We start from the raw sequence: 15265 nt of genomic DNA, 5'->3' as shown, positions 1-15265 counted from the left end.
ACTCGGAGTCCCTTATTGCAAGAAAAATGTGAAGGCGTTACATTCAAGGGCCAAGAGAAAAGAGAGGCATTTTCTTGGATTGGCAACAATAAAATTCCCCCCGGACAGCCTACGCTCGTCTTTACTTTCCCTAAAACACAAGCAGATTTTAGGCCTAAACAGAAGAAAGTGTCTAAGAATGAGTAATCCATTTCCTCGGCTCAAAATTCAAGTGGGCCCGGCTGGTGTGGTTCAGTGGTGGAGTGTCGACCTAGGAACCTGGAGGTCATGGTTCGATTCCCATCGATAAAAACATTTAAAAAAAGACATGGTGTCAAACAGGAGGTATGTACGTAGGAGAGAGTTGACTCTAAGGATCTTGCCTGTGCTGCCATCAGTGACCAGATGTCTTGGACGTCCATCTGGGGCCTGAATGTCCCCATAACTGTCGTAAACATCTAACGCCACAGTGAGCAGCCCTTTCGTTCCCCGCCCACAAATCCCTCCTTCGTCTCCTAGATCCTGTGAGATAGCAGTGCAGGCAACAGCTCCCTTTAGCAATCCCTCAAAATCTGCAGCCTGGCTCCGTGTCGGGTGTGGGCAAGTCAGCTCACCTCCCCTGTAGTGTATCTTCCCCAGAGGGCTGCACTGTTTTTTTAAAATTTGTTTTGTTTCAGAGAGAGGAAGGGAGAGAGAGAGAGACATCAATGATGAGAGAGAATCATTGATCAGCTGCCTCCTGCACGCCCCCTACTGGGGATGGAGCCTGCAACCCAGGCATGTGCCCTTGACCAGGAATCCAACCCGTGACCTCTTGGTTCCTAGGTCAATGCTCGACCACTGAGCCACACCAGCCGGGCTCAATTCTGCCTTCTTCCCCCTCGTGCCGCCTGCAGAACCCAGCACCCAGCAGGTGCACCTCAATTCACATATACAGAATCGGTGCCCATTCAACTCTTCCACACTTCAGGTTTAAACGGTGACCATTTGCATCACAACTTCACTGAGACGTCTAAAGCAGGAGCAAACTACTGCTTTTCACATGGGTTCCAGGGAAACGCATGAACACCAATGCCATCACTCAAAGACAAAGTAAGAAAGAAGGCAGCCTTTCCCGTCAGTTCACCCCAACAAATTCTGCCTGCATGCGGGATTTCAGATCTCTTTTTACCAGTGTCAGGATGCCCAACAATCTCAAATTAAGGGGCACGAAGGACACAAACATTGCCAGCAGCAGGTGCCCGGGACCCAGTGGCATCAGTATGTATGTGTTAGTGGCATCTTATTTGTCAGACTTTCTGGGACAAATCAGAGAGAACATCAATCAGATATTTTATTTATTTTTTTTTAAGTATGTTCTTGTTGATTTTTAGAGAGGAAGGGAGAGGGATACAGGGATAGAAACATCAATGAGAGAGAAAGACATAATCAATCCACTGCCTCCTGCATGCCCCCTACTGGGATCAAGCCCACAACCCAGTCATATGCCCTGAACGGGAATCAAACCAGTGACCTCTTGGGTCCTGGATCGACACTCAACCACTGAGCCACACTGGCCGGGCCAATCAGATTTTTCAAATTGGAAAAAAAAAAAGAAAAAAGATGGAGGAGCTAAAAATCTGCATCTGCTCAAGTTTCAGGCTTTGAAAAAGGATAATTACCATGTCAACCTTAACTACAGAATCCGTAAATGTTCCAAAGGACTCTCGGTTATCTTGCCAAAAAAAGCGCAACCTTGTGAAAATGAAAAGGCAACCTGGCAGCCGAGGGCATCTAAAAATAGGCTGGGGCTCGGGGATGAGGCTGCAGGCGAGCAGGTTAAAGACAGCTGGAGGCTGGGCCCTCGCGCGCCTGTTTTCACTCAGAAATGCCAAGCCGGGGATTTCAGGCTCCGACTGCCGGGCTCACGGACCAACGCCATTTAGTCCCCGGGCTGTTTGGAAAACGCAAAGAAAAGTAAAATTCTGAGGCTGCCTCACAGCAGGAAAAAAAAAAAAAATGCTTCTTCGGGTTTTTAACAAAGCCAAACGTAGCCCAGACTAACTCGGGTTTAAGCAATGGCCTCTTGGATATGTGGCATCTAATCCCTAACTCCCAAAAAGGGTGAAGCAGATTAAAGCTGTGGGTTTTGGAAAGAGGAAATGGCTAATGAGGATATGTGTGTGTGTGTGTGTGTGTGTGTGTGTGTGTGTGTGCGCGCGCACGCACGCACAATAATAATAAAAGGGTAATATACTAATTAGGCCAGACGTCTTTCCGGACGACCTTCCGGACGAAGCTGGGGCTGCAAGGAAAGCCTGGGTCCTGGGTACAAGAGGGAAGCCGGTGCTGGCAGCTGGGGGAAGGACTACTCTTGCACAAATTTCATGCATCGGGCCTCTACTAGATAGATAGCTAGATAGATAGATAGATAGATAGATAGATAGATAGATAGATTTTTATTTATTTCAGAGAGGAAGGGAAAGGGGGAGAGAGAGAAACATCAATGATGAGAGAAAATCATTGATTGGCTGCCTCCTGCACGCCCCCTACTGGGGATTGAGCCCGCAACCCAGGCATGTGCCCTGACTGGGAACTGAACCGTGACCTCCTGGTTCATAGGTTGACACTCAACCACTGAGCCACACCAGCCGGGCCCACTTGAATTTTGAACTGAGGAAATGTATCATCCATGTCTGTTTTTTATATTTATATGTCATGATTTTACCTTAAAGAATTGCCTTCCCCCCCACCCCCCACCATAACTCACTTTATTAAGCACTCAGGCAGGAGTGCAGATGAGAGAGAAACATGGCACAGGTTTAGAGCCCTTTTTCTAAAAAGAGGCCCAAGATTCAAATAAGCTAAAATGTTTACTGTTCCAGTCTAATTTTTTCGATTTTGATGAAGACACATAGGAACTGGTACACGAGAATGATACGCAGAACTAGCTGGAGTCTGTCGCTAGTGGGTCTTAAATTACACTATGCCCTCTCGTCCTGTGGAAATGACAACTGTCTTCGGTCTCGGCTTACGGCATTCCTTCTCCATGGCAAACGCTTCATCTGAGATCCCACATGTGTCCCCATGTTCCCTCTTACACGGGTCTCCATAAATAATACTGCGTTTGGGTTGAATTATTTAGAATTGCTCACGGTTTCATAAAGATCCTACGTTGATCTAGAAGCTAGTGTACTGCCATCTGTTCATGTCCTCCCTGCTCAAGAAAATATTCTACAAATCATTTCATTACCACTCTCAGGAGTCCTTCTTACTCATCCTCCTAAATTTTTTTTAAAATATATTTTTATTTATTTCAGAGAGAAAGGGAGAGGGAGAGAGAGAAACATCAGTGATGAGAGAGAATCATGGATCGGCTGCCTCCTGCACACCCCCTTCTGGGGATCGAGTCTGCAACCAGGCATGTGCCCTGACTAGGAATTGAACCGTGAGCTCCTGGTTCATAAGTTGACTCTCAACCACCAAGCCACGCGGGCCGGGCTCATCCTCCTAAATCTTACTTTTCAGCTGCAATTACTCATCCTGACATCTCTGTAACCCTCGGGGTAGACATCGGACATTTCTCTGAGCCACGGACGCCCCAGGCCAGTTTGCAACCCAGGCGGTCTCTACATTAATTCCAAGGGGTGTTCTGAAATTCTTGAAACAAAATCTTAATTATAAAAAATATGTATAACAGCCTGGCCGGCAGGGCTCAGTGGTTGAGCGTCCACCTATGAACCAGGAGGTCACGGTTCGATTCCCGGTCAGGGCACATGCCCGGGTTGCAGGCTCGATCCCCAGTGTGGGGCGCACAGGAGGCAGCCAACCAATGATTCTCGATCATCGATGTTTCTCTCTCTCTCTCTCTCTCTCTCTCTCTCTCTCTCCCACCCTCCCTCCCCTCCCGCCTTCCTCTGTGAAATCAATAAAAATATATATTTTTTAAAAAGATAACAGCATTCTCTCCTCTAAAGAACAGTTCATGATCTTGATGAAACTCTCCACTTTAACTGTTAAATGGAAAAAAAAAAAAAGAGTTAAGATGAGAAATAGGCAGATTCTTCACAAACTATTTTAAGGCTGGAAGCATATGTTAAACTAACCAATCACGCATCTTCAGAATCACAGTCGAAGTCATTTTTGCTCTAAAAGGTAAAAAATAAAATAAAATAGTGGGCACCTCAAGGGCCACATGAAAGCCGTTGGAGCCTGACCCTCTGAGCTTGGCGGCACCCTGCGGCCGGGCGCCCGACGGAGCCACGGGCCAGGCGCTCCGTGGGGTCACACCGGCCTCCCCCACACTGGCAAGCGGCGTGGAGAATTCCTGTGAGGACTTTCTGGTAAGCAAGCCTTTAAGCCTCCCCGCAAACAGCCGTGCATACGACCGGTCCTGAGCCGTGCTTCCCAAAATAACTTGTTCCCTTGGAGCCCCGGTAATTATGTGCACGGATGGCTCTGTGACAGGCAGGCCCAACTGTGGCAGTGGCAACATTCATTGGGCTTTCATCAGTATCTTCTTTTAAAAAAAAAAATTATTGTTTTATTTTATTAATTTCAGAAAGGAAGAGAGAGGGGGAGAAAGATAGAAACATTAATGATGAGAGAGAATCATGGATCGGCTGCCCCCTGCACGCCCCAGACTGGGGATGGAACCCGCAACCCGGGCATGTGCCCTGACCGGGAATCGAACCGTGACCTCCTGGTTCACAGGTCGATGCTCATCCACTGAGCCACACCGGCCGGGCTCATCATTCTCTTCTTGAGGATGAAATCAAGCTTAAAGAAAGGCACATTGATGTCTCCCAGCCCCAGTCCAGCCCAGGCCGCAACGGGGGAAGCCGCTAGTACTACACAGACGGTAAAATAAGTATTCTTTAATTCAAGTTCATCATCCTGTTACTATTTTCAGGGACCCAAATACATGGCTGCTACACAGAGGGATTAAGCATCATTAACAACAAAACAGCTCTCAGCCCCACACCCCCTTCTCCGCCCCCATCTTGTGGGCAGAGCACACAGTTCTTTTTTTTTTTTTTAAATCCTCACCCGAGGATATTTTCCCATTGATTTTTAGAGAGAGTGGGAGAGAGAGGGAAAGACAGAGAGAAACATGGATGTGAGAGAAACACAGCGATTGGCTGCCTCCTGCATGAGCCCCAACCAGGGTCCCGGCCGGGAAGGAGCCTGCAACCAAGGTAAGTGCCCTTGACCGGAATCAAACCCGGGACCCTTTGGTCCACAGGCCAATGCTCTATCCACTGAGCCACACCGGCTGGGGCCAGAGCACACAGTTCTAAGCCAGCAACAGCCCCCCAGCAGGTGCGTCTACAGGTGTCCTGGACATATGGGAAGAGCTCTGGGTGACAGAAGGATTTGTACAATCGGGAGCAGGGCCTTGCCAAAGCTCCTACCCACTCACACGGGAGGGTCCCAGACTGAGATCTCCTCCATCAAACTCTTACCAGGGCTCATGCTGAATGAGACTGTTGACAAAAATATATACGAAAGTGTTCGTATCCTGAGCCATTTCAGACAATTATATATTACTAGAGGCCCGGTGCACAATATTCATGCATGGGTAGGGTCCCTAGGCCTGGCCGGCAATCAGGGCCGATCTGTGGGGCAATCGGGGGGGCCCCTGCTGGCACGCACCTTGGCTGGCCTGGGGGTGGGGGGTTGGGGGCTGGGGGCAGCTCCTGCATTGAGCATCTGCCCCCTGGAGGTCAGTGCACGTCATGGCGACCGGTCATTCTGCCAGTGGTTCCGCCATTTGGTCAATTTGCATATTAGGCTTTTATTATACAGGACAGTATAAAACCCATAAATATATGCTTCTATATTGTAGCATAAAGTGACCTGGTAGGCAATGTGGCAAGACGTCAACACTACTTTTTTCTAGGGTCTGCATTTCCTTTCTTTTTCTTTTTTTAAATATATTTTATTGATTTTCCACGGAGAGGAAGGGAGAGGGACAGAGAGCCAGAAACACCCATGAGAGAGAAACATCGATCAGCTGCCTCCTGTACACCCCCCACTGGGGACATGCCCGCAACCAAGGCACATGCCCCTGACCGGAATCGAACCTGGGACTCCTCAGCCACTGAGCCAAACCAGCGGTCAGGGCGGATCTGCATTTTCTATAGTGAATACCTATGACTTCTGCGATCATTTCTTTTTCTTTTTTTTAAACAGCAATGTTTTCTTTAATCATGTGTACAAATGACTAATGTACTTAGTAGAGTTTTATTTATTTTTTTTAAATATATTTTATTGATTTTTTACAGAGAGGGGGAGGGATAGAGAGAAACATCGATGAGAGAGAAACATCGATCAGCTGCCTCCTGCACACACCCTACTGGGGATGTGCCCGCAACCAAGGTACATGCCCTTGACCGGAATCGAACCTGGGACCTTTCAGTCCGCAGGCCGACGCTCTATCCACTGAGCCACACCAGTCAGGGCTTCTGCGATCATTTCAAAACATGTCTGTAGAGAGTAACTGGGAAGCGTGCGTACGATTTGTGAGCCCAGGTTCTTTGCTCCTCCCTGGCCATCTGTGACAAGAACGGACTCCAGCTCCCCACTCAAAGCAGGAAAAGCAATGGTCCCAGGAGCAAAGAGAGGCCCAGGCCTGTGACCTGGAGGAGGTCACAGGGTCAATGATCAGATCGGTGCGCAGGAGGAGAGAGTACATCCCGTCGGGGCCGACTTCACACGTGGGCAGAGGGAGCGAAACCCTCCACATTCACAGGATGCTCAGGGCATCCCTTCCGCTTTCTTAGACAAAAGTGCTTTCTTCCCACAAGTCTTCTTCTCCTGTCGTGCCTGACATCCTGGAGTTAGTTACGCCTTCCAGTGGAGGTATAACTTATCTCAGGAGCTAACAGATACCCCATATTCCACACGGCCAAGACCCCGGGGTCCTGTCCCAGCAAGTAAACCCATTCAAACCCCACCCTCAGGCTGACGGGCGAGCGCCAATGGAACAGCCAGAGGGTATTTCTCCGGGAAGAAAAGCAAAGGCATTCCGACAGCTCAGGGGCTCCACGTCATCCACTAGAGACGCGTTCCACCCGGCCGGTGTGGCTCAGTGGTACAGCATCGACCTATGAACCAGGAGGTCATAGTTAATTCCTGCCCGGGTTGTGGGCTGGATCCCTGGTGTGAGGTGTGCAGGAGGCAGCCGATCAATGGTTCTGTCTCATCATTGATGTTTCTCTCTCTCCCTTCCTCTAAAAAAAAATAGGTGAAACTATCCCTAGTTTCTGATCTAGAAAACTGTGGGGAAGGAAGGAGCATGTATGTGTGCGTGTGTGTGTGTGTGTGTGTGTGGATTCATACAGACACGTGTGTGCGCAAAACATGTTCCCCGACGTCTGTAGAGACCAACCTCGTGTCCAATGACACTCCTTCCTTTGAGATGCGTCGGGCACGGCCGCCAGCCCACTGCACCCCCACCTCTGCTCTCCGTTCTCTCCGGAGGAACCAGTGCTGTTCCCAGGGAGACGGGCACAGTCCAGACTGTGCTCCAGCGCTCTCCGAGTCAGCTCCTCTGCTCAGCGGCAGCTCCCACCCGCCCCCTCCAGCTCCCGTCTCTGTGGGTGTCCCAGCTGCGCCACGGCGGTGCCTTCTGAGTCTCTGAAGCTGCATCCGCGAAGTGTCCAGCTCAGGGTCCTACTCCTCCCTCAGCCCACACGCAAGGGACATCTCGAGTGGGGTGCGAGTTCCTTCCTTGCTAAGCGGCCTAGGGGCAGGGCAGTCCCCAGAGGAGGGTGACAGTCACAGGGCGACTCTGTCCTGGAACTCCTGCACCTGTGACGGCCATAGCAAGCCTCCACCTGCCTGCCCATCCATACCTTCCTCTAGATCGGCGGTTCTCAACCTGTGGGTCGCGACCCCTTTGGTGGTCCAATGACCCTTTCACAAGGGTCGCCTAAGACCATCCTGCATATCAGATATTTACATGACGATTCATCACAGTAGCAACATGACAGTGATGAAGTAGCAACGAAAATAATTGTATGGTTGGGTCACAACATGAGGAACTGTATTTAAAGGGCCAGAAGGCCCTAACCAGTTTGGCTCAGTGGATAGAGCGTCAGCCTGCGGACTCAAGGGTCCCAGGTTCGATTCCGGTCAAGGGCATGTACCTTGGTTGCGGGCACATCCCCGGTGGGGAGTGTGCAGGAGGCAGCTGATCGATGTTTCTCCCATCGATGTTTCTAACTTTCTATCCTTCTCCCTTCCTCTCTGTAAGAAATCAATAAAATATATTTAAAATAATAATAATAATAATAAAATAAATAAAGGGCCAGAAGGTTGAGAACCACGCTCTAGACACTGAAGGCCACCTGAGACCCCAGCCCTCCTTCACACCATGGCATGTGGACACAAGACGTGCCCCTCAGCACTACAGGTCACTGCCCTGCACCTGATAACACACCACGTAAATACCTAGCTCTCGCCGGGCCAGTGTGGTTCAGTGGTTAAGCATCGACCTAGGAACCAGGAGGTCACAGTTCGATTCCTGGTCAGAGCACATGCCCGGGTTGTGGGCTCGATCCCCAGAAGGCAGCCAAGCAATGATTCTCTTCCATCATTGATGTCTCTCTCTCTCTCTCTCTCTCCCCCTCTCCTTTCCTCTCTGAAATCAATAAAATACAATTTAAAAATAATACCTAGCTCTCCATCCGGACACTGTCTCCGGTGCGCCAACAGTCCCTCTGCCTTAGCTGTCTTACTTGTCAATGCCGCTGTCTTGAGCTTGGAGTCCGGGCGCTCGAAGGGTGAGATCATATCTGCTTAATAGGGTTTATACCACCGCCTGCCCTGGAACAACACCGGCTTATTTAATACGTTTCCTAATCCCTCCTGATCGCTCTCAAATGGGTGACTTCCTCACGGCTGCCTCCATCGCCTCTGGCCGGTGTGCTTGGGGCCCCCAGGAGGGGCCGCACCCACTCCGCTCTCTTCTGCCAACGATACGGGCACCCCAGGCACGGGGCTCTTGGGGCTCAAAACCTGCTTGGACAGTGAGGCCCACGCTCGCCCCGCCATCCCCGACCCCTACGTCCTGGCGCAGTTACCCATCCATTTTCTCTCCAACTTGAAGCTGCATCTTTTTCTTCTTTTTTAATGTATTTTTATTGATTTCAGAGAGGAAGAGAGAGGGGGAGAGAGAGAAACATCAATGAGGAGAGAGAATCATGGATCGGCTGCCTCCCGCACACCCTCTACTGGGGATCGAGCCCACAACCTGGGCCTGTGCCCCGACCGGGAATCGAACCGTGACCTCCTGGTTCATAGGTCAATGTTCAACCACTGAGCCACACCAGCTGGGCTGAAGCTGCATCTTTAGCTTCAGTGGAGCCTATCTCCTCTTCGCACCCCTCCACCGCACCCCTCCACCGCACCCCTCCACCGCACCCCTCCGTCACATCTTGAGTAGCAGTCACATCCAGACACAGCTGCTGCCCTCATCCCTGTGGGTGGGTGAGAGGGTCCCATGAAATAATGGATGTGAGGTCAGGGTGCTTTGAGCATGCTAACTGGTTACATGAACACATTACTGCCCCAGCTGGCTTGGCTCAGTGGTTAGAGCAGGGGTGGGCAAACTTTTTGACTCGAGGGCCACAATGGGTTCTTAAACTGGACCGGAGGGCCGGAACAAAAGCATGGATGGAGTGTTTGTGTGAACTAATATAAATTCAAAGTAAACATCATTACATAAAAGGGTACGGTCTTTTTTTTTTTTTTTTTTTTAGTTTTATTCATTTCAAACGGCTGGATCCGGCCCGTGGGCCGTAGTTTGCCCACGGCTGGGCTAGAGCATCGACCTTCGGACTGAAGGGTCCCAGGTTCAATTCCAGTCAAGGGCACATGCCCAGGTTGTGGGCTCGATCCCCAGTAGGGGGTGTGCAGGAGGCAGCCCATCGATGATTCTCTCTCATCATTGATGTTTTCTATCTCTCCCTCCCCCTCTCCCTTCCTCTCTGAAATCAATACAAATATATATTTTTTTTTAAATATATTTTATTGATTTTTTACAGAGAGGAAGGGAGAGAGATAGAGAGTCAGAAACATCGATGAGAGAGAAACATCGACCAGCCGCCTCCTGCACATCCCCCACCGGGGATGTGCCCGCAACCCAGGCACATGCCCTTGACCGGAATCGAACCTGGGACCCTTCAGTCCGCAGGCCGATGCTCTATCCACTGAGCCAAACCGGTTTCGGCCAAATATATTTTTTAAACTGAGCGTATGCAGAACTTCAGTTTCTTTAGGAATGATGGAAGCCGATCGGAAGTCTGAATGTGGACCCCATGAAGGACTCCCATGCTTCCTACAGCTGCCAGGGCGTTGACCCATCCTCTAGCCGACCACATACTAAGAAGGCAAGGCCGCTTATGTACGGAAACAGGAGCCATTTCCTTAAAAGGTTCGCCCCAGCGGCAGACAGCGCCCTGCGTGGGGAGATAGCGCACATACTCGGCATTGCTGTCCTGGCCGGTCACCTCGGGATCGGGCTGCGGAGCGATGAGGGGCTGAGTGTGGTCCCCAGGTGCCAGGGCAAGCTTGCTTCTCCCCCAGTGGTTCTCAGCCTTCCTAACGCCGCGACCCTTTAGTACAGTCCTCATGCTGTGGTGACCCCCCATTTCACTGTTACAAATTGTACATCATGAAAGCATGGTGATGAATCACAAAAACAATATGCAATTATATGTGTGTTTTCCGATGGTCTTAGGCGACCCCTGTGAAAGGGGTCGCGACCCACAGGTTGAGAACCGCTGTAAACACCGAAGCTCTGGAAGTTTCTAAAGTCCCGTGCAAAGAGCCTACGTTATGTGAATACAAATATTCCTACCCGTTTGCTAAACAGCCCTGAGAGGGGGGGGGGGGCGCGTGGGAACGCCTGTCCGTCCCCATGACAAATGCAACATCGTCCGCACTTCCCACTTTTGGATAAAGGATCCCACTTCTTCATAAAGTTGAAAACAATGACCACAGGACCCAGAAATTTCACTTCTGGGGATGAAACCAACCAAATTAAAAGCAGAGTCATAAAGAGATGTTTGCACACCCACGTTCACAACCGCATTACTAGTATTTATTTACGACAGCCCAAGAATGGAAGCAACCCAGGCGCCCCTCGACGGACGAAAGGATAAACAGAATGTGGTCTCTCCGGACCATGGAATAGTATTCAGCCTTAAACAGGAAGGAAATTCTAACACACGCTACTACGTGGGTGAACTTGGAAAACATTCTGCTCAGTAAAGTAAGCCAGTCACAACAGGCCCACTCACAGGGCGCACCGGGAGGGGCTAATTCACAGCCCCAGGAGGGTGCGAGGCGGCTGCCAGAGCTGGGAGAGGGGACAATGGAAAGCTATGGGCTCGTGGGTACTCAGAGTTGGGTTTAGCAAAATAAAACGAGTTTAGGAAGTGGTTACACAACAAAGTGAATGTGCTTAATCCAAGTGAACTGTGCACTTGCAAATGGTTAAGATGGTAAATTTTGTTATATGAATTTACCACAATTAAAAAAAAAATCTCTCGCCCGGCCAGTGTGGCTTGGTTGTTGAGTATCGACCTGTGAACCAGGAGGTTATGGTTTCAATTCCCAGGTCAGGGCACAGGCCCGGGTTTCAGGCACTATCCCCAGTGTGAGGCGTGCAGGAGGCACTGATCCATGATTCTCTCTCATCATTGATGTCTCTCTCTCTCCCTCTCCCTTCTTCTCTGTAATCAATCAATCAATATATATATGCATATATTTTTTTAATTTCTTATTTAAAAAAAAACAAAAACAGCGCTACACTTTTACTAAGTCCTTCCTCAGTGAAGGTGGCCACAGCCCGAGACTCTGCACTTGGCTATAATTAGGCGCCGCGTCCGTCCTAACCCTGCGGACGTCATCATGTGCTACCAGCATCTGTTGACAGATCTCATACCCGGCATATCACTGAAATGGCAAGTGTGGAGAAGGTGGCCCACAATAGAAGCAAAGGCATTCACCCTCGCCCTGTTCCAACAGCGTGTCTCATCGGACAGAAATAGAGGCCGGGGCTCGGCCGCACAGCCCTCGCGGGTCCATATTATCTCCGGGACCCGAGTCGTTTATACCAAAAGTGGAAGCAGAGGTCCTTCCGGAGCTGCTCGGGCCTGTGTGTTTCCTCCCAGTGTCTACAGCCCTCAGCCTATCTTACGAAAGAAAATAAATTCTCATTTTTGAACGTTCTAGCATGACCTGGAATCGGGATCAGAAAGTATAATCATCTCTTAATGATATACTTCAAGTGCTAGACAATTATAATAGTAACACAGGAAACCAACACCTAAAAAAAAAATTGCAAAGCCATTATATCCAAAAATATTGTGAATACATTTTAAAAAAAATTAAATATGGCAGAAGACTTATGTCGATATTTGGGAGCGGACATTAGCTCTATTCTGTGACTGCACCATACTTCAAAAACCAACAGAAGCCACTGTGATTAGTCTAGTCTAAAAAGTGATGGGCAATGACCACATGACCCCGACTATCTGTCCAATTCCTGAGCTATGACACTGGACAAAGAAATCTTTGAAACAAAGAAGCTTTTTTTAACCCATGAAAAATGTAACAATCAAAATTGTAAGAAAAAAAATTTTTTTTTTAAAGAAACACTCACTGCTAGGAATCAAAGTCACTTTTTCACATCTTGCCGATCGGTGATGCATCAGCTTGTCCAAATGACACATTAATAATCCTCAGCCCACACATCTCCCTCGCAATAAGTCATTAAAGACCGTGGAAGGTTTGAGATTTTCATTTTTTCCTTTATAGATTCAACTTCTACTTATGACTTCCATTCTCTTGTTTCCAAGAAGGTAGGGGTGGTTGGAAGTCTTAGGAACCAAGGTGGGAAATGAAATGTAGCTAAATTCAAGCTTTAAAACAACAACAACAATAATAATGGTATTTTAAGAGAGACGGTGGACAATAAAACAGAAATGCTGCTTGGTTATTTAATAATTATCCAAATATGAGATCTCTCTCCTTCCAGCTAACATTCGGTTGGGAGGGAAGGACGGATGTGTCTCCCAGTCCTATACTGATTCGCGTGAACTATGGTGTGATCATGCACAGTGTCGGTGTGGCGGTTCCCATGCACACACTTCCATGCACACATGTGGTCAACAAAGGTCATCCACTTAGCAACAGGACCTAAGAAGGGAAATCCATGTTGCTCCACTCCCTCCTTCCCCCCACCCTCCCCCCCACACCCCCCAAGTAGGGGGAAGCACAGGGTGCTTTGCTCTGCCAGGGCAGGCCCTCCTAGGCTGGGTTAGCAGGTCTGCGCTGGCAGCAGGAGGGGGATTATCTTCCTGGTGAGCATCCCTGCTTGTCCCAGCCAAGGGATCAGGAAGAAACCCTGAAGAGTGGAATGTTCCACTGGGCCTCCGGGAGTGCCAACAGGGGTGGCACGGGGCGCTGAGGGCTGGCTCAGCCCCTGGCCCGGGCACTGACCTCAGGGACCCATAAATAGAGTGTGAATCATCATGGCGTTATCGTGAGTGTCCAGGGTTCAGGCAGCACCCCCTCGAAGGAGCCCGGGACACTCGGGAAAGGGTTTTCGGCGGCTGTTGGGGGGCAGCCCTGTGAGCACAGCGGGGCCAGGAGGCGGAACTCGGGGGCCAAGGTCACGGGCTCAGGGTCTGGTCTGATGGGAGTCGGACAGAACCATTGAACACCGTTCGCTTTGTCCTCTCGTGTCACTCACACGCGCGCGCACAGGACACCTGGCTTCATGCCTGTCCCCGGACGTGCCCCCTCTCACCCGGCGCCCGGCTGCGAGGACCGGACAGCTCGTCCCACGGCCGGCGCCCGAGGGCACGAACACGGCACGTGGGGGACAGACCCGTGGGGGACACGGACACGCGGGGGGGACACGGCACGCCGGCTGACCTTCCTCTGCTGCTTCTCCCAGGCGGGGTCCAGCAGCAGGTCGCGGTCCCACTCCTCCTCCTGGATCATGTACTCGTCCTCATCGTACACGTAGTTGTACTGCACGCCGGGCTCGATCTGGTTCATGGCGCTGGGTGTCGGGGGCTGCGGGCGGACTTGGACTGACTAACGGGCGGCGGCGGAGGCGCTGAGACGCGGTGGGCGCGGGCGGTGGCGCGGAGGCTCGAGGAGGAGGCGGGCGGGCGGGCGGGCGCTGGGTCGGGGCGAAGCACCTGCTCCGCGGCCAGCGGCTCAGCACCGCTTAATACCCGCGCCCCGTCACGTGGCTGCGAGCCCCGCCCACGCCCCGCCCACTAGCGCCTACGCCCGGCCCATCGAGCCCTCGCCCCGCCCGCTCCCTGTCTACGCCCCTCCCACCCTAGCCTTAGCCCCGCCCGCTCCCTGTCTACCCATTCGCGCCCTCGCCCCGCCCACTCCCTGTCTACGCCCCGCCCACCCCAGCCCTCGCCCCGCCCGCTCCCTGTCTACTTCCCGCCCATCCACGCCCACACGCCGCTCGTCCGCGCCCACGGCCCGCATCGCAGCAGGAGTTGGGCGGCTGTGCGAGGTGCAGGGACTCCTGGCGGCTCGGGGACCCCGCTCCCACCGCGCCCATCTGTCCCTCTGGCTCCTGCGGCTGGACCCGCGGGCGACTGGGTGAGCACCCTGATGGGTGGGTGTACATGGGCCAGGAGGATCCCTCACAGCCTGGGTCCCTGACCACCCCCAACGTTTTCCATACATCGTGTGCATATTCACCTTTTCTGTATAGTTGAACACATTAACTAGCTAGCCGTCACACACGTCACACATACACCCCTAAAATGTAACGTTTGAGAGCCACAGAATTCTCTCCTCTCCCCCTCCTCTGGGTCCTCACCTGGGGAAATCGAGGCAAGGGACTTGGACCCACCATTTTAAAATGTCAGGAACCCAAGCCATGGCAGGAAGTGTCAGTCCTCGCCTGCCCCTCATCCACTTAAAAGAACTGACGAGGGAGGACCGGCAGCCAGCTTCCTGTTACATGTCCACCTCGCCCTGATGAGTCCACTCAAGTCTTTTCATCCCGATAGCGTTGGCTAGCTCTTCCCTGCAGGAACCACGGAAAGGTCACTTGGGACAAACAATTTGAAAATTTTCATCACATTTATGACGAGCCTGCTGTAACCTAAACACTGCGTAGGCACTGGAGATATACAGATGAGCTCATAGGCAGGGCTCTTACTACCTGAAGCTTGTGTTCTGATTGAATGAAAGTTGCTCACAGATGCTACACAACTGTGGTTCCGGGTTACTAATTTGTTGATGTGTTTCA

General features: G+C 51.1%; 1 protein-coding gene across 1 annotated transcript in view; it reads right to left on the bottom strand.

The window, feature by feature from the left end:
* Positions 1–14183, bottom strand: part of ACTN2 (actinin alpha 2) — a 46032-nt gene extending 31849 nt beyond the window's left edge. The window contains 1 exon segment of the mRNA XM_059677754.1: positions 13912–14183. Within this exon segment, the coding sequence (XP_059533737.1) occupies positions 13912–14037 (126 nt within the window). The 5' untranslated portion in view covers positions 14038–14183.
* Positions 14184–15265: the final 1082 nt, after the last annotated feature.

This window comes from Myotis daubentonii, chromosome 20, assembly GCF_963259705.1.
Source record: "Myotis daubentonii chromosome 20, mMyoDau2.1, whole genome shotgun sequence".
Lineage (NCBI taxonomy): Eukaryota > Metazoa > Chordata > Mammalia > Chiroptera > Vespertilionidae > Myotis > Myotis daubentonii.
Note: the sequence above shows the minus strand (reverse complement) of the source record. Positions and strands in the feature narration are given on the sequence as shown.